The sequence below is a fragment of the Thrips palmi genome, unplaced genomic scaffold (assembly GCF_012932325.1).
Source record: "Thrips palmi isolate BJ-2018 unplaced genomic scaffold, TpBJ-2018v1 HiC_scaffold_8, whole genome shotgun sequence".
Taxonomy (NCBI): Eukaryota; Metazoa; Arthropoda; class Insecta; order Thysanoptera; family Thripidae; genus Thrips; species Thrips palmi.
The window spans coordinates 5,500,516-5,519,567 of NW_023144635.1; the positions used below are offsets into that span (position 1 = coordinate 5,500,516).

Here is a 19,052-nt window from a genome sequence, read left to right on the forward strand (position 1 = left end):
TTATTTTCATCCTTCGACGTGTGAGCGACCTGCGACTTATTTCATTTATGAATAAATAATTTATTTAAGGAAGTGATGTATGGAGCCTACTCTGCTAGACGGTATGAGGCCGCTTGACTGTCTGGAAACGTGTGTGTGAGACTGACAGACTGCGCGTTGCCGAGCCCTTCGCAGCGCGACTCTCCTTCTCTCTCTCTGTTGACACCGCGCTGTACTGGCGCACCTTTGTTGTCCTAACCCAGACCCCGGCCCCGGCTTCTCTGGAAAGCAAGGTGAGCCGCGGCAAAAAAGTTTTTGAAAAAGGAGGCATTGCAGACAGGCATCCATATCTTCTTCCTTCCAGACATTCAAGTGTTGCAGTGGGACAGGTGCGGGGCACGAACCCACCTGAGACGAACAATTGCGGGAGCACACTAACCACTGAACTAATGCAACGCCAGTCCCGTCCAAAAGGCCCCAGCCTAACAGGAGGCCACACCCCGGTACAGGCGCGGCAGGAAGCAGCTGCAATAATTCAGCAGTCAGCTCCGCGTCAGCTCCCTGTCTGCACGGGCTGCGGTCGCGACGTTCCGCCTGGCGTGGCGACCCGCGCGCACACCCACGCGGCCCACGCACGTCTCACTGCGTTCCTTTTGGGGCTTGCCAGCCTGCCGCCAACAAAGCGTGAACCTTTGTTTACTTTCCTCCTCGACAGAGTCATGCACCGTGGCGATCTCTTTTCATTTCGTTGTAAAACACTGTGTAATTTGGGCAGGGCGCGCCGTTTTCCCCCGATGTTTTTGTTTCCAGCGTCGTCGTCGCATCGCTGGCTGACTGGCAGACAGGCAGGCAGACGGCGCGCCGACCGGCCTGGCTCTGCGACAGTGTGGCCAACGGTGCGAAGGCGGTCGTTGCTAGTGTAATTTCATTAGCGCTGAGGCCTGGGGGCAGTAAACCGTCAGAGAGCTGCATCAAGGCGGCAATGTGCCTGAGCAGTCCGTCCGGTCACGCGTTCATCAAAGAGACAATCTACGCAAGTTGTAATTGTTTTTCGTAAAAGAAATAATTTATTCATCATGATCAACATTTGGCAACAGCGAACAATAAATTAAGAGAAAATAAATAAGTCCTACATGGTAAAGCAAGGTAAAGCAGTCACACCGTTTACCCGCGAGGTCAAGGCAACAACAACAATAAATTAATCTCCTCCACACGAACAACATCATCATTAAGTTAACGTTTGATTTAAGGCTCGTTTTTACAGTGCAGCAGATCAGTCTGTAGTGTTGCTCGTCTAACGTTCGTCCAGGCTGTTCAGTCTCTAATGAAAATGCAACGCCGGGCGCCCTCCGTGAGGACGGACCGGGGATGGCACATCCCGTCTATGTACATGGTAAATGGACTGGTAACGGCTCCAATATGGAGCACTACGTCCTCGCCGCTCTCTGTCTTTTGGTATTTTTTTCCTTTTTTGGTCAGTCGGTAGATTTGGCCGTGTGCCGCGGCGCGGCCCTGCCCGCGAAGCTCCATTTGCTGGTACACATGGTGCCGCGGGCCAGACCGCCCTCGGCGCGCGTCCTCAGTGAGTCGGTGTCCACGTGCGGCGGCCCCTACTGGGCGGAGGCCTGGTGCGCGCTGTACGCCATGTCGTTGGCGGCGGCCTCGTCAATGGAGCGCTTGTAGTTGTAGCCGCCGTTGCTGGACCAGCCGGCGCCGGCTCCCGAGGACCAGCCCTGACCAGCGCCGCCGGTCCAGCCGCTCAGGCCGGAACCGATGCCGGCGCCGCCGCCGCTCAGCAGCTTCTGGGCGGCGATGACGGCCGCGATCACGAAGGCGATCTTGGCGATGACGAGGGCCTTGACGGCGACGAGTCCCAGGAAGCCGATCAGGATGGGCACCACGGCGAAGATCTTGAGGGCGACGCCGGCCAGGATGGGGCCCATCATCTTCTTCATCTTGCCGCGGCCTGGAACAAAGGGAGAGGGTTAGAGCGCGCCAAATCAGAGCCGTTGTGCCGCGCGGCCCCGCAAGGCCCGGCGCAGCCCCCTGCAGGGAAGGCCCATTGTATCGATGACTCGCATTGGTTGAGCAGTGCCCCCCGTCAACCCGGCACGGCGTGCACGGCGTGCACGGCCTGGCGGGACTTTCACTGTCGCCCCGTTGGACGCGACGCGCGCATCCCGAGCTTTTTGTCGCCGTTTTTCGTCAACCTTTGCCTGATTGGCACCGTCGCACTCATTTCCACACGAAAGGGAATTCCGCTCGACGCCACGCCCCGCCGCCGTCCTCAATGCTAATCCAATCTCGGGCCGTTTACGACCACCGCGTCCTCTGCACGACGGCGTCCTGGCCAGCCTGGTGACCGAGTACATCCTGACGGCCGGCACGACCTGGTCCTGGCACGCCGCCGCCGTGCCTCACCGCGCCCTCAACCTGGAAAAGCCGGGCCACGCGGAGTGGACTGGATTAAGCCAGAAGGGTTACGCTCAGCTCCGTAACCCGGCGGATGCGTCGCAATAAACCGGTGAAACGAAAAATAAAAATAGTTTCGTCCACGAGGGGCGCGGGACTGGCGTTGACCTACTAAGGACGATTCATCACTTGGCGACGTGCGTCCATACACTGGGCTGTTGACACCACAGGTGGCCCCCGGCCAGCTACGCCCGCCACGCCCCGGTTCGCCTGCTGGCGTGTGACCCTGATCCCTTGAGGAACGCTGGCACACACACACACACTCACAGTGTCTGCGCGGGACAATGGTGAAAAGAGGGAAAGGGGTGGAGAAAGGGAGGGGACGACGCAGGGGGCGCCCAAAAGGAGGCATGCCCCGCTTTGACCCGCCATGCCACGCACCGCAGTATGTGTGGCGCTTTGACGAGCCCGGGCCGCTTGACGGTCGCCAAGAACCCGGTCTCTTGCTCTCTCTCTTCCGCTCGCAGCGGCACCCAGCCCGGCGTCACTCTGTCTCACTCCCACACCCAGAGGTACCTGCCCGCCCCCCAGCCCGACCCAGACAGACCCGGAACGGAGCGCCGAACTAATGAGTCGAACATGCAAATTATTTTCGGCGGGCCAAACTGGAAAGTGATGCACGGATTGGGGTGGGGGAGGCATTCATTGGGTCAGACCGCGCCGCGCCACGCAGCGCCTCCACATCCGCCACGCCCGGACGAAAAGCCAATCCGAGAACGGAATTTGGCGATGGACCGACCGCACCGATATGCAGCCAACCACAGTGCCTTACGCTCCTAGCCCTGCTTACTTTTTCATAATTTGGAAATAAAATGAAAAAATGGAATAAATAATTTTACCCTTTTAGCACTGAACTCGTGATTTTATGCAACCCCCTGAGACAACTTAGTTTTGGCAGTGGAAGCACGCCCAACACACTGAAGACAGCGCTTTGAAGTCCTCACCTTCCTCGATGGCGCGGGCGACGGCCTGGGGCTCGGTGTGCGGCAGGCGGAGCTGCAGGGAGTGGCTCTCGAAGAAGCGCACGGTGGCGTCGACCAGCATGTCGATGAGCTTGGCGGAGCGGCCGGTGGCGTCCTGGGGCAGGGCGCTCTGCAGCTCGGCCTCGGTGGGCATGGCGCGGGCGTCGCGGGGCGCCTGCTCGGTGCGGACCAGGGTGACGGCGCCACCCATCACGTCCAGGTTGCCGGCACGGGCCAGGCGCTCCATGACGGTCACGGCCTTGACGCCCAGGCAGGCCACCAGGTCGTCGGAGCCGGCGCCGCCGCAGTGGTCCAGGGCGCGGGCTGCCAGGCTCCACACGTCGCGGCCGCTGCCGGGCACCTCGTTGGAGGGCACCTCGTTGGAGGACACGTCCAGTGGCACGGCCATGGCCGCCGCCACCACCGCCGCGAGCACAACGAAGAAGGTCTTCATGGCGATGAGGGTAGTCCAAAAGCACACTGCACTGTCACTGCACACACCGACTCACTCGAGGACGCCACACGGACGAATGATGCCCGGACCGCGCCGCAGTCACCTTTTTATTAGTTGCTCCAAACAACACGGAAAGGGGTGGTAGGAAGGTAAGGTAGCGAGCAGCCGGGGCAGCCGGGGCGCGCGCGCGCCGCCGCTGTGTGTGTGTGCGCGCCCGTGTGTGTGCCCCCTCCCCGTCACGCCACGCCCCACTCCACCGCCCTGCGTCGCAACGTCTCATGTGTGGCTGTGACCGCGTGTGCGTGTGTCTGTGTATGAATGTGTACGTGCGTGTGTGTGTGTGTGTGTGTTTACTCGCGTTGTCGCCGGTAAGGCACGCCGGCCACACATTCGACGTCGGATGTCGAACGTTGACGCCCAGGAGGTGGTGGACACCCCCACCCTCTGGTCTCCGAGGGACGCCGTCGTCGCCAAGCCCCTGCTGGTCCCCCTTCAGGCCTTCAGGACACGCCACCTAATTTTGGCTTATAATTTTGGCTTCGTCTCTCTGTCTCTCTTGCACCCTCATAGGCGTTCCTCCGAGGTGCTCGAGCGAGACACATAGAGGCTAGACGCTGGGGCGGAGGCGGAGTGCACCGCGTGCAACGACGTGAAAACGAGAGGTCGCCTGATTTGCACACTGCAGGTACTGCATCCGGCGACTGCTTAGCATGGCATTAGTTGCATTGGAACGGTCATCGCCGAGGCGCCGGGGCCCATTTGACGCCTGGAATGTTCGGCACGCAAAAAGACGCGCCGCCCATCGTTTTGTTTTACAAGCCTGAAAAGAACAGTCCGTGTGTGCGCGCGTGCATGTGTAAGCACGCGCGTGGTCCGAGTGTCTGCGTGCGTTTGTGTGTGTGTGTGTGTGCATGTGTGCTTGTCGCGGTGTCACGGAGAAAGCTCATGGGTTCTGCGGCGTTAGTGTGCGTGCGTGTGCGGTGCCCGCGTACCCGTGTCCGTCCTAAAAGAGATGAGGGCTAGTTGTTGACGACAGGATGACCGGGGCACGGCCGGCACGGCCTTCTTCGAGTGTGGTGGCGGTGCTCGCCGGAGTGTGGATGACGCGGGGTCGCCGCCGTGCGCGTGCTTGGCCCGCTCGGTGAGGGAGCGCAACTGTCCTGGGTCGGCGCTGTTCCAGCGTAGGTCCCTCGCAGTAAACACTCGCCCGTCTATGCATATAAATCCCGTTTGACAACCGTTTATGCGAGGCATCCTCGTTGGCTCGGCGTTAACCCGGGCAGCGAGCCGGGCGGGCGGGCGGGGCGGGGTGGAGTGGCGCCCGAGGTGGCCGAGGTGTCCACTGCCAAAGGAGACTCATCCCTGCGTGTTTAAGGCCACTGTGAAAAAGAGCGTGGGATTTTCCGGACGGTCGATTTGTCATCAGATGATGTTCAAGTTTTCAACTGCACAAAGACCCTGTCACAGGTGGTTTGAATTCGGTTCTGTTCTCGCATAGCGCTGACGCTTTGGTTTGCGGCTCTTGAACTCACGACAGCTCGGCGTTGCGCAATGTTGTCCAATCCAATGCGTCCTCAGAGGTTGCCTATTTTCGGTCTATGAAACTAGAAAGGAGGTGGGGCAAAACAAAGAGTGTGTCTGCCCGTCCCTGCGGCCGTCCCTGCCCGAAACGCTGCCGACAGTGTGTCGCGGTGCTCCCCATTCAACGCCCCCCCCCCCTTCCCCGCGGAGGACCTGTCTGTCGGCCGGTGCCGCGCCCCGCCCATGGCGGCCCGTGCGGCGCGAGGATGCCACACGGTGCCTCTCCGTGCCTCGCCGTGCCTTGCCTTGCCCCGCCATGCCACACGCCCGGAACTGTCGAACAATGATCGGGCGTATCCCTCGCGATGCACGCCGCGAAACCCCGCGGAACGCCGCGGAACGACGCGGCCACGAGGGAGAGCGCGGCCGGATTATTATTTCGCAAGAACCGTAACGGACGCGGCTCCTGCGAAGTACTCCAAAATTCTGCATAAACCCCCGAAAAAATTTGCATGGGAATAATTAGCGGCTTTGCTCCAACTAAACTGACTAAACTTGATAGTCCTTGCATTCATTATAGCAGCAAACCTTTAAAAAAAATCAGACACACTTTCAAAGAAAAATATTCTCAAAAATTCGAAAAACTCCTTGGTTCTTTGGTCCTCGGTTCGCAGTCAGACCGGAAGCGAACCCTGCTCCGGAACAGCCCGGTGTAAAGTGGCCTGATGATGAGGACGCGCTCTCGATCACACCGGAAGGAAAGTCATGCGTCATCCGCGCACTGTCTGTAATCCTGCGCCCATCCTGGCCACCACGCCCCGCCACGCCCCGCCACGCCACGCCCCGCCACGCGCAAGGGGGTGCCAGACATGCTAATGACTAGGAGGGGAAAGGAAAGAGGGCGCGTGCCGGAGCTGTGTGTCAGCGCCGGCCACCCAAATACCGAAGAAGTCTCCTCTCTTTCTTTGCGCCAATTTTAAGACGTGGGTGAAATATTGTTGGCCGTGATGCCGCGAGTGCCGATCAGCACTCCACCTGTTGTGTAAGGCACACACTGCTGCACCCGAGGCGAGGGCCGAGGCGGGAGCCTCCCCGGGCTGCAAGTCACCGCGCCAGTGTCGTGGCGGCAGCGGCCTGCCCCGTTTGCGGGGATCTCGTTACCCTGTTACCTAGGATTACTCAATCCGACCGGCCGGCTCGGACACTCGGAGAGATGGCCGCCCCGCCCGCCGGCCCCCCGGCCCTGCATCGCGGTGCGGCGGGGCGCGGCGGGGCCTGGTGGGGCGCGGCGGGCTGGCCGGCCGGTGCGAAGACGTCACCGATGAAAGTAAGTCCCTTGATGTCGCAACGCGCGGCGCTACGCGGCGCTAAGCTGCCCGCCATGTCCGGCTGGCTGGCTGGCCGCTGACCTGGTATGCTCCGATAGCCAGTGGAGGATCCGGAACCTGGTGTCCGGGACTAGGGCCTTACGGAGCCATCCGGTAGCCCAGCAGGCCGTGGGGCCATTGGAATTGAGGCGGCTAATCACCACCACGGAAAACAAATGAAGATTACAAAACACTGACGACATTAGACCCGGAACTCGTGCTGCTTTTTCTAATCATCCACTGTTGTTTTAGGAAGTTTATCATTCAACAACTACTTCTTCACGTGGGACATCGCACGGGTAGAGTAAACCGACAAGAGGAGTGTGCGAGTACTCCAGAGTGAGGTCGGTAAGGACTTAAGGTTCATTCCCGTACACAGTTGAGTGCGCCGCAGTATGCCTGTTGGTTGCACTCGCTGGAGGAGCACCGGTCTCCGCACCGCGCTCCACCGCAGCGGCGCGGCGGCACCAGAGCAGCGCCTCCAGGTAGGCAACTCTTCGGACAGCACAGCCAGGCACTGGCAGGCATAGCCGGAGAGGCTGGAGCGGGGAGCGGGGCCGCGTCCTGAGGCCAGCGACCGCTGCAGTCCCGTCGAACACGGCAAGGCAGTGGCAGGCTGGTCCGCCGCACACACGTGTGAAACTGGTCGCCTACCTCAGCCCCTGCAGGCTGACGGGTAGACCAGCCCGCAGCACACACGTGTGAAACTGGTGGCCTACCTCCGCCCCTGCGGGCTGACGGGTAGACCAGCCCGCCACACATACGAGTGAAACTGGTGGCCTACCTCAGCCCCTGCAGGCTGACGGGTAGACCAGCCCGCCACACATACGAGTGAAACTGGTGGCCTATCCCCGACTCGGCGGGCTGACATTTAGACCACGTGTGTGCCTCCGGCGGCTTACTCAACCAGATCCGTGAAGCCGGCATCACTCTTCAACGAGCCGCTTCCCAGCGGAGAAACCTCTGGACAAACAGTTCCTCCTCCGACTCGACTCGCGAGTGCGACGTCGCACTTTCTGGAAAAGAAAACACCCGGCCCGTTGTGGACCCCAAAATGTTTATGGCTTTCCAGGAGTGATAAGAAGGGCCTTCTGTCACGGAGTGCGGCTGCGCCTGGTCCTGTGGGTCGCGAGCCAGTCGCACAACAATAGTCTGCTGCTCTTGCATGTTGCCGGCAAACTTCAAAGAATGCGTCCCCATGAGGCAGGTTCTGCTTTTTGCAGTGCTGATACTTGTTGTTTTTAAGTTCATTTTTTTTTCTTTTTCCGGTGCGATGTGCGCTGGGACTTTCTTCGCAGCGAGTGCTAACCAAAGTTTACGGTCATTGAGAGTGGCCGTGATAATGTGTGTCCTCACCATTCAAACACACGGGCCGGGCTGGGCTGGGCCCTTGGTGGAGCGAGGCGGGGCGCGGCGAGGAGTGGCGGGGTGAGGCGGGGCCCTCGCGCTCACTTTCCTTCACTTTCTCATGCAAGGACAGACAAAAACACAACGGCCCCGCGCGCCCCGCGCACACAGTGTGAAGAAGCCCGCCTTGTTTGACGAGAAAAAATAGAAGGAATTACGTGGCTCACTCTCAATGACACATTCGAATAACACTCAGTTTCGACCGGCCAGATATAGATTCCCGATCGAAAAACGGGAAGTGTGCCCCGGATGTGAGTCGCCGCGGACCTTGCCCTGCCCCAGTCGGAGGTATAAATGTCGGGGCAAATATTGGAAGAAAGCTCCGGCAGGGAACCTCTTCGTGCTAATTTCCCTGTCAACACAGGCTTGATGCAAACGAGACGTTCTTTGCAGGAGACTTCCTTCGTCTATTCAAAGGAGTGGGTGACCCGACTGGAGAGGGATTGTGTTGACCGGGTACTAGACCAGTCCCTTCGTCACATCGCCGAAAGCAATCGCTAGTAATATATAGCAGAGTGACGTATTCTTTTTAACATGAGTCGGGTCACAATCGTTGGGACAAAGCGTCACATGCGTTTCAATTTGAATCACCCAGGTCGGACGACATATTTAAATTTTAAAGCTTTGTGACACAAAGCACTTTTTAACAAACGTGACGTCACATTTTTTGACCAATAATAACGAAGTCTCGATAAAACGAGTGAAAACCATACTTTCGGAATCGTCTTGGTCGGCTTGGAGAAGCTCTTACGCGCTGGTGGCTCTAGTTGCGCAGTTGTCCGCCAGGCGGCAGCATCTTGCAGGCAGTGGCGCTGGGCAGCAGCAGCGGCACCTACACCAGCACCACGGCCGTGCACCGGCACATTGGTACTCCACAGCAGAGCCGCGCCGACTTTCTCCTCAGACATTTTGTCTCTGTTTTGTTGAAGAGAATACGTCCATGTCCCTTAAAAACGCCACAAGACAAACTATTTGTTGATTTTTCTATGTTTTTTTATTTTTGAGCAAACATAAATAACGATTATCATTGAACTTTATATCAAAAAATCTTTTAGAATGCTAACGTTGTTGCCTTATGTAGAGACCCACGCGCAAGGCGTTCACGGTTACCAATGGTAACCATCGTTAATGAAATGTTAAGCACAGGCCTAAAGGCAGTGCTGGGGACGTTTTGAAATTGTTTTAAGACTTTCTGGACCAATTGAATATGAATTCAGAAAGTAGACAAACTTCTATTCCAGTCGACAAAAAATTTCTGAACTGACGCTAAGCTGATGGGTTTGTCTCTACTTTTTGTCCGACATTAGGCTTCTTTCTACCCTATTTCTAGGCCGATTTTGCTTTCTGTGTCTTTTCCGAGGCGTTCCTCCTCAGCTAGTTGTTCTCGCGGCGTCGGCGCGAGCCGCGCGTTGCGTTCCCGGGCGTCCGTGCTTCGGACTGGCCCCGCCGCCTCGGCAGAACTACATTTATTGGCGGTGCCTCGTTCCATCCCCCCCTCCCCTCCCAGTCCCTCCACGGCGACCGACTTTCTTCCACTCCCCCCGGGGCCCCAAGCCCACCTCATTGACGTCAAAAAAAGGAGAAAGAAAGAAGGCAGCGAATCAAGTTATTTGCAGCGATTCGAAGGAAGAGAGCTTCATCAGAAGGCCTCGTGCTTTCGGAGACCCAAACGCACGGCCGGACGAAAGTGCAGCGCAATGTCTGTTTTGGATTTTTGGTTCAGTGACGCGCTGTCACTTTGCAGGGCCCCCTTTCTTTAATATTTTCAGGGCTTTCTTTGCGTTGCCGCGAAACTGCCTGTTTTGCTTTCCAGAGCAGATCCTTCCTCGCGGCTCGATCAACACGTCGCCACATTTGAGCGAATAGCATCGAAAATGTAAGTGTGCTGACAGAGAAGCACCCGGCAGAGAAAATGACACACCGGACCCCCCACACGAAGGGGAGCGGTGCGCCGCCGGGAAGGAGGTCAGTGGGGCCTGGGCCCGCCGCGGCCTGCCTACCTGCCCATCCCATCCATGACCTTAACGTTACCACCAACACGCCTCACATTCCTGGCGGCCCGGCGGCGCGGCGGCCTGGCGGGGGGCACCTGGCCCGGAGGAAGGAGCGGCAGAGCAGGGCCCCGAAGAAAGTGGCCGGGAGGGGCGCGCCGTCGCCGTGGAGGTGGCTGCCCCGCCGGGGGCCCAGCGCCCCCATTGGCTGGCCGCGGCGGCGGGGAGCGGCGGACGGCGCGGCGAAGCGGAGGCCGCGAGGAACGACGGCGCAAAGAGGAGCCGCGGGTGAGAGTGACTGAGAGGGGGCACGGCGAGGGGCAGGGCGTCGAACCGGCCGCAGTCACTGCCAAGGTTACTCCTTCCCCCACCTCCGGCCCCCCAGCTCCCCAAGATCGGCCGCCCTTCCACCCGAGGTTGGTGCCCCCCACCTGCTCTCCCCTCCACCTCCTCCTCCGGGCCGCCGAGACCGTTGCCTGGCCCCGTACGCCCCTGCTTGCACCGGCGTCCTCTGCTCACGCGGCCACAAGCCCGAGAGTGAAAGCGCTTCGGAAAAGCGCTTCGAAATGATCGTCGTTCTGTGGAGCCATTTTCACGTGTCACCTGCAGTGACGATCGGGACGCGGAATGTTGTCGCAGTGAACGGTCGCCAAACCATCGACCATGGCTCAACAGTCTGCGTCGTTTTGACAAGTCTCTCGTCTTTCTTGGTTCATTAGGGAAGAAATGATGAAAATCGAACATAGTTTGCATTGAGTCTAGCAGCGCTGCGGGGAGTGAGGCGTCGCGGAAGGAGGCCGATGACCCTTTGCTCCTCGAACGCGCTGCACCGTCCGCGCCGACCACACCGTAGGGCCGTGCCAGCGTGCCAGCCAGCGAGACGGAGAGGCACAGGCCAGGCACAGGCATCCTCCTTCCATCCCGACGCGCCGACGCTGCTTCCCGCCGCCGCCACCAGAGGGCAGCAGCATGCAACGAGCACAGCGTCACTGAACGGAAACAGAGCTGTTCGCTCCGTCAACCATTTCTCACTTTCAGCGCAACCATTCATCAGTGGGTCGTTTTAAAACCTTCCAGTGACTTCTCCAAGCTCTCCGTTTCCGCAGTTGAATTTTTTCCTCCGAAGGGCTTAGATGTAGGTGAGCACCGGTTCACCTCCACTAGAATGCACGCAAATGAGCCACAATGCTAGGCTCTCGCTGAACGCGATGCGCCGGCGAAAAATGATCCGTAAGAGACACCGGTACTCGTAGCGGTGCGGTCACGGACACGGGGACTTGGCGCGGCGCTCGGCGAGGCGCGAGGCGAGCTTCACGGAACGTCCGCCAGAGCGCAGCGCTGCACGGGCATCGCGCGCGAGGCGGCCGCGCCGAGGCGGAGGACGGGGTTTGGGGCATTCCATGCCTACGGGGCCACTTTCGTAGGTGACCATCTCCGATTTTGATGCAATTTGGGTCACTTATAATACCCCCCAAGAAAGAATTTTGTGCAAAATCTCAGTCGGATCGGACGAAAACTTCCGGAGATATCGAGGTTTTTGTGTATTTTCAAAAATCACCTAAAATCGATGTAGGAAAATGACATGATATTACTTTTTTGCACCGTGCGATCTTTAAATATTTGAGCTACAGCAAAAAAGAGGGGTTCGTTGGAAGCGCAAAAAAATGGGAAATCAAAATATGTAATTGGTTTTTGGATTCGAGTGCCCTACACTATGAAAATCTTGACAAATGAAAAAATCCCTAAATTTTTTTTGCCAATGTTTAAGGCTCTGGGTAACGTACACCCACATCCCGAAAGGCAAATCTGAATTGCGCAAAATGTAGCCCAAACCTTTAACTTTCGATTGCTATGTTCAAAAAAGGTGGGTAGGGGGGGTCGTTTGGGGCTGTGCAGCTTCTCGAAAGTGGAGTGCACAGTCGAAAAACTTTAAAAAAAATTAGCTACTTTTTAGTCGAAGCCTTGCTGTTCTGCTATCCGATGTCTCTGCCTCATCAGTCATACATCTTTTTAAAGCGTTTTTTTCTTTGTGAATCCAAAACTGCCCTTGGAAATGAGATACTATGCACCAGAAAGGCTGGGAGCCGTTTTAGTGAAATCAGAACATTTTCTCAATGAATATTTTTCAGGAAAAAATGGCTATTTTCAACCCCCGTAAAGAGGACTGTTAGACAACTCGTATCAGAGCTCCCGAGGCGTCATTCTACTCAAAAAAATGTCCTCTTTCGATAGAAAAATAAAAAGTTTGGGTATTTGCATCCTTCACCCACTAAATTCGGTTTTACTGAAAAAAGAGCACTTTTGGAGGAGTCGGCTTGGGTCGGACTGAGCTCCAGCCAACAGATTGCGTACTGCGAGTTCGCCCTGGGCCACCAGGACATGCAACCGGCTTGTGTTTCGGAAAACATTGATTAACCGCCGTCTTGCACCCTTTGGAACCACCCCCCCCCCGCCCAACTCCGCCCCCCCCCGGGCATCTCTCTTTTTTCCAGGCTTGAGCGCCTGTGTAGCAGAGGGTGGGCTACCCTGCACGACAGGCACGTCGAAGGGGTTGCTTGCAGTCGTCTCCCGGCCGGTCTGAGGCGGCGGGGCGGGGGAAGGGGGAGGGGGAAGGAGGGGGAAGGAGTACATGAGGGGACTCAGGGAGAGGGGAGGAGAGAGAGTCAGCTGTTCGGGTCGCCGGCTTCGTTTTTTTCCAGTGTTGCATTGTGTGCACTTTTCGTTCTGGCGTCTGGTCTTGCTCTGTCGTCTTGTTCAAGTATGGATCCGATTGGTGAAAGTGCGTTGCCCTTTTCTCCCCCCTTTTACGTTAAACGAGTGTGTGTCATTCAAAGGGTTCGTTTGAATTTGAGTTGTTTCTGTGACAGGTAGCAGTCGTAGGATGTGTTGTGAAATGATTTGCAAGGAAATGATTTGGGCCATGTGACGTCACGGGGAGGGGAGGGATGAGTCAAAATAGTGACCATTTGTGACTATAGGGGGGAGGGGTCGAAAAATGAGCCTAAAAAGTGTGACGTCATATTTGAACGGCCTCTTGGTGCAACAAGTAGGTTAGGAGGTGCCTTTCGGCAATTGTCACACCAATTAGGACCCAGGAAAGGCACTAAGCGCGCGTTCGCGTCGCAAATCGCTTGCGTGATTTGCCGCAGTCCAGTTGTGACCTTTTTGTTGGCTTTGTTTTGGCCGTATGGATTGCAACACATCCTACGACTGCTACCTGTCACAGAAACAACTCAAATTCAAACGAACCCTTTGAATGACACACACTTGTTTAACGTAAAAGGGGGGAGAAAAGGGCAACGCACTTTCACCAATCGGATCCCTACTTGAACAAGACGACAGAGCAAGACCAGACGCCAGAACGAAAAGTGCACACAATGCAACACTGGTAAACAACGAAGCCGGCGACCCGAACAGCTGACTCTCTCTCCTCCCCTCTCCCCTGAGTCCCCTCATGTACTCCTTCCCCCTCCTTCCCCCTCCCCGTTCCCCCGCCCTGCCGCCTCAGACCGGCCCGGGGACGACTGCAAGCAACCCCTTCGACGTGCCTGTCGTGCAGGGTAGCCTACCCTCTGCTACACAGGCGCTCAAGCCTGGAAAAGAGAGAGATGCCCGGGGCGGGGCGGAGTTGGGCGGGGGGGGGGTGGTTCCAAAGGGTGCAAGACGGCGGTTAATCAATGTTTTCCGAAACACAAGCCGGTTGCATGTCCTGGTGGCCCAGGGCGAACTCGCAGTACGCAATCTGTTGGCTGGAGCTCAGTCCGACCCAAGCCGACTCCTCCAAAAGTGCTCTTTTTTCAGTAAAACCGAATTTAGTGGGTGAAGGATGCAAATACCCAAACTTTTTATTTTTTCTATCGAAAGAGGACATTTTTTTGAGTAGAATGACGCCTCGGGAGCTCTGATACGAGTTGTCTAACAGTCCTCTTTACGGCGTTGAAAAAAGCCATTTTTTCCTGAAAAAAATTAATTGAGAAAATGTTCTGATTTCACTAAATCGGCTCCACAGCCTTTCTGGTGCATCGTATCTCATTTCCAAAGGGGAGTTTTGGATTCACAAAGAAAAACGCTTAAAATGATGTATGACTGATGAGGCAGAGACATCGGATAGCAGAACAGCAAGGCTTCGACTAAAAAATAGCTAATTTTTTTTTTAAAGTTTTTCGACTGTGCATCTCCACTTTCGAGAAGCTGCACAGCCTAAACGACCCCCATACCCACCTTTTTTGAACATAGCAATCGAAAGTTAAAGGTTTGGGCTACATTTTGCGCAATTCAGATTTGCCTTTCGGGATGTGGGTGTACGTTACCCAGAGCCTTAAACATTGGCAAAAAAATTTAGGGATTTTTTTCATTTGTCAAGATTTTTATAGTGTAGGGCACTCGCATCTCAAATCCAATTACATATTCTGATTTCCCATTTTTTTGCGCTTCCAACGAACCCCTCTTTTTTGCTGTAGCTCAAATATTTACGATCGCACGGTGCAAAACGTAATATCATGTCATTTTCCTACATCGATTTTAGGTGATTTTTGAAAATACACAAAAATCTCGATATCTCCGGAAGTTTTCGTCCGATCCGACTGAGATTTTGCACAAAATTCTTTCTTGGGGGGTATTATAAGTGACCCAAATTGCATCAAAATCGGAGATGGTCACCTACGAAAGTGGCCCCGTAGGCATGGAATGCCCCCCATTGCATCCGCCCTGCCGCCATCTTGGACACTTTCGCCTGTAGCAGCGCGGCAGCGCCACCGTCTGGGGAAGGACCAATGCTGCAGGGCTGCAGGATTCCGTACCCATGCAGTGTAGGCCCCAGCCCAGCCAACAATCCCACAGAATTCGTTTCCAAACTGCTGACACAGTCCAGCCACATTACACACTTTCAGCATTAAAAACGCCCGACAAAATGTCTGCAGGAAGTCCAGCAAAATCCAGTGGGAGTCAAGTTTCACAGCGGTCGGGTTCGACAGCTGAGGATGCAGGAGGCCAGCGGGACTGCGTGCTGCGGCAGCACACCCAGCACTGCGGCAGTGTCAGTGCCACTGCACTGCCCAGTGCTGCAGCACCAAGAGCGGAACGCCGAGGGAATGCCCCTGGTGAGGCACTGCGGCGATACTCCGCGCCCCGGCTCCACTCCACTGGCAGTCCGCGTGGTCTGCGAGCGGGGCGGGGACCGCCAAGCTCGTCGCCTCTCTCGCTCCCTTCCTCGGTGGTCTCACTCTGTGTTCGTAAAGCAAATAGAAGGGATGCTCGGGACGGGTGTCTGCATCGCGAGTCTTCCATTTCCAAAAGCAGCTTGGTTACGTCATGGAAGGTGACACTGCTCTCGCTGTCGACGACGCAGACAGACCGCTGACGACCACCCCTTTGGCTGCACGGACCACACGGACAGGAGACTAATTTTGAGAGTCGTTTTCGTCGCTCTGTCTCACCCCTAGATCCGGATCCCCGGACCTCCGGATCCGGACCCCCGGATCCGGGCCCCCGGATCCGGACCCCCCGGATCCGAACCCTCGGATCCGGACACCCGGACCCCCGGATCCGGCCCCTCGGATCTGGAACCCCGGATCCGGACCTCCGGATCCGGACCCCCGGACCCCCGGGTCCGTACCTCCGGATCCGGACCCCGGATCCGTACCTCCGGATCCGGACCCCGGATCCAGACCCCCGGATCCGAACCCTCGGATCCAGACCCACGGATCCGGAGTCTCGGATCCGGCCCCGCGGATCTGGAACCCCGGATCCGAACTCTCGGATACGGACCCCCGGACCCCCGGATCCGGCCCCTTGGACCCCGGGGCCCCGGGTCCGTGGGGCCGGATCCGGGGTTCCAGATCCGAAGGGCCGAATCCGGGGGTCCGGATCCGAGGGTTCGGATCCGGGGGCCCGGGCTCCGGGGGTCCGGATCTGGAGTTCCGGATCCGGTGGTCCGGATCCGGGGGGCCGGACCCCTAGATCCAGTTCCCCGGACCTCCGGATCCGGACCCCCGGATCCGGGCCCTCGGATCCGGACCCCCGGATCTGGAGACCCGGATCCGGACCGCCGGATCCGGGCCACCGGATCCGGATCCGAGGGTCCGGATCCGGGGGTCCGGATCCAGGGTTCCAGATCCGAGGGGCCGGATCCGGGGGTCCGGATCCGAGGGTTCGGATCCGGGGGCCCGGAGTCAAGGGGTCCGGTTCCGGAGTCTCGGATCCGGACCCCCGGATCCGGACCACCGATTATGGATCTCCGGATCCGGACCCCCGGATCCGGGCCCTCGGATCCGGACCCTCGGATCCGGAGGGCCGGATCTGGGGGTCCGGATCCGAGGGTTCGGATCCGGGGGTCCGGATCCGAGGGGCCGGATCCGGGGGTCCGGATCCGAGGGTTCGGATCCGGGGGCCCGGGGTCCGGGGGTCCGGACCTGGAGTTCCGGATCCGTTGGTCCGGATCCGGGGGTCCGGATCGGAGGGGCCGGATCCGGGGGTCCGGATCCGAGGGCCCGGATCCGGGGATCCGGATCCGGATGTACAGGGATCCGGATCTAGGGGTCCGGACCCCCGGATCCGGACCACCGGATCCGGAACTCCAGGTCCGGACCCCGGACCCCGGGCCCCCGGATCCGAACCCTCGGATCCGGACCCCCGGATCCGGCCCATCGGATCCGGACCCCCGGATCCGGCCCCTCGGATCTGGAACCCCGGATCCGGACCCACGTACCCGGGGGCCCCGGGGTCCGGGGGGCCGGATCCGGGGGTCCGGATCCGGGGGTCCGGATCCGGGGGTCCGGATCTGGGGGTCCGGATCCGGGGATCCGGACCCACGTACCCGGGGCCTCGGGGTCCGGGGGTCCGGATCCGGGGGTCCGGATCCGGGGGTCCGGATCCGGGGTCCGGATCTGGGGGTCCGGATCCGGGGGTCCGGATCCCGGGGGGCCGGATCCGGGGGTCCGGATCTGGGGGTCCGGATCCGGGGGTCCGGATCCGGGGTCCGGATCCGGAAGTCCGGATCCGGGTTCCAGATCCGAGGGGCCGGATCCGGGGGTCCGGTTCCGAGGGTTCGTACCGGGGGCCCGGGGTCCGGGGGTCCGGATCCGGAGTTCCGGATCCGGTGGTCCGGATCCGGGGGTCCGGACCCCTAGATCCGGATCCCCGGACCCCCGGATCTGGAGACCCCGGGTCCGGACCGCCGGATCCGGGCCACCGGATCCGGATCCGAGGGTCCGGATCCGGGGGTCCGGATCCAGGGTTCCAGATCCGAGGGGCCGGATCCGGGGGTCCGGATCCGAGGGTTCGGATCCGGGGGCCCCGGGGTCAAGGGGTCCGGTTCCGGAGTCTCGGATCCGGACCCCCGGATCCGGACCACCGATTATGGATCTCCGGATCCGGACCCCCGGATCCGGGCCCTCGGATCCGGACCCTCGGATCCGGAGGGCCGGATCTGGGGGTCCGGATCCGAGGGTTCGGATCCGGGGTCCGGATCCGAGGGGCCGGATCCGGGGGTCCGGATCCGAGGGTTCGGATCCGGGGGCCCGGGGTCCGGGGGTCCGGACCTGGAGTTCCGGATCCGTTGGTCCGGATCCGGGGGTCCGGATCGGAGGGGCCGGATCCGGGGGTCCGGATCCGAGGGCCCGGATCCGGGGGTCCGGATCCGGATGTACGGGGATCCGGATCTAGGGGTCCGGACCCCCGGATCCGGACCACCGGATCCGGAACTCCAGGTCCGGACCCCCGGACCCCGGGCCCCCCGGGTCCGAACCCTCGGATCCGGACCCCCGGATCCGGCCCATCGGATCCGGACCCCCGGATCCGGCCCCTCGGATCTGGAACCCCGGATCCGGACCCACGTACCCGGGGCCCCGGGGTCCGGGGGTCCGGATCCGGGGGTCCGGATCCGGGGGTCCGGATCCGGGGGTCCGGATCTGGGGGTCCGGATCCGGGGATCCGGACCCACGTACCCGGGCCTCGGGGTCCGGGGGTCCGGATCCGGGGGTCCGGATCCGGGGGGCCGGATCCGGGGGGCCGGATCTGGGGGGCCAGATCCGGGGGTCCGGATCCGGGGGGCCGGATCCGGGGGTCCGGATCTGGGGGTCCGGATCCGGGGGTCCGGATCCGGGGGTCCGGATCCGGAAGTCCGGATCCGGGGTTCCAGATCCGAGGGGCCGGATCCGGGGGTCCGGTTCCGAGGGTTCGTACCGGGGGCCCGGGGTCCGGGGGTCCGGATCCGGAGTTCCGGATCCGGTGGTCCGGATCCGGGGGTCCGGACCCCTAGATCCGGATCCCCGGACCTCCGGATCCGGACCCCCGGATCCGGGCCCTCGGATCCGGACCCCCCGGATCCGAACCCTCGGATCCGGACACCCGGACCCCCGGATCCGGCCCCTCGGATCTGGAACCCCGGATCCGGACCTCCGGATCCGGACCCCCGGACTCCCGGATCCGTACCTCCGGATCCGGACCCCGGATCCAGACCCCCGGATCCGAACCCTCGGATCCAGACCCCCGGATCCGGAGTCTCGGATCCGGCCCCGCGGATCTGGAACCCCGGATCCGAACTCTCGGATACGGACCCCCGGATCCGGCCCCTTGGACCCCGGTGCCCCGGGTCCGTGGGTCCGGATCCGGGGTTCCAGATCCGAAGGGCCGAATCCGGGGGTCCGGATCCGAGGGTTCGGATCCGGGGGCCCGGGCTCTGGGGGTCCGGATCTGGAGTTCCGGATCTGGTGGGGCGTGCGAGACTGAGCGACGTAGACGATTCTCAGTCTGCGGGGCGCAAGGGCCCCTCCCCGCGGAATGTGATCGGGCAGCCCTCGATGGCGCCTCGCGCGTCAAAAAGTGCCGCGGCGGCTGCTTTCCTTTCCTTTCGTTCCCTTCCGCGGTAGTGGCGGTGCCCCGCGGTGCCCAGTCTCCACTT

The 19,052-nt window shown here is 59.8% G+C and overlaps 1 protein-coding gene across 1 annotated transcript; it reads right to left on the bottom strand.

The window, feature by feature from the left end:
• Positions 1 to 1,020: 1,020 nt before the first annotated feature.
• LOC117653708 lies at positions 1,021 to 3,931 on the bottom strand. The gene is made up of 2 exons (XM_034399555.1): positions 3,396 to 3,931; positions 1,021 to 1,945 (listed from the first exon to the last, which is right to left on the bottom strand). The coding sequence occupies exons 1-2, from the start codon at positions 3,865 to 3,867 to the stop codon at positions 1,590 to 1,592; spliced, it is 828 nt and encodes a 275-aa protein (XP_034255446.1). The 5' UTR covers positions 3,868 to 3,931; the 3' UTR covers positions 1,021 to 1,589.
• Positions 3,932 to 19,052: the final 15,121 nt, after the last annotated feature.

What these genes read in the sequence shown, in the direction of transcription:
- LOC117653708 (XM_034399555.1), bottom strand. Translation starts at nt 3,867, where the DNA reads ATGAAGACCTTCTTCGTTGTGCTCGCGGCGGTGGTGGCGGCGGCCATG. An exon ending in CGCCCGCGCCATCGAGGAAG is followed by an intron (nt 1,946 to 3,395) that starts GTGAGGACTTCA and finishes CCTTTGTTCCAG; the next exon opens with GCCGCGGCAAGATGAAGAAG.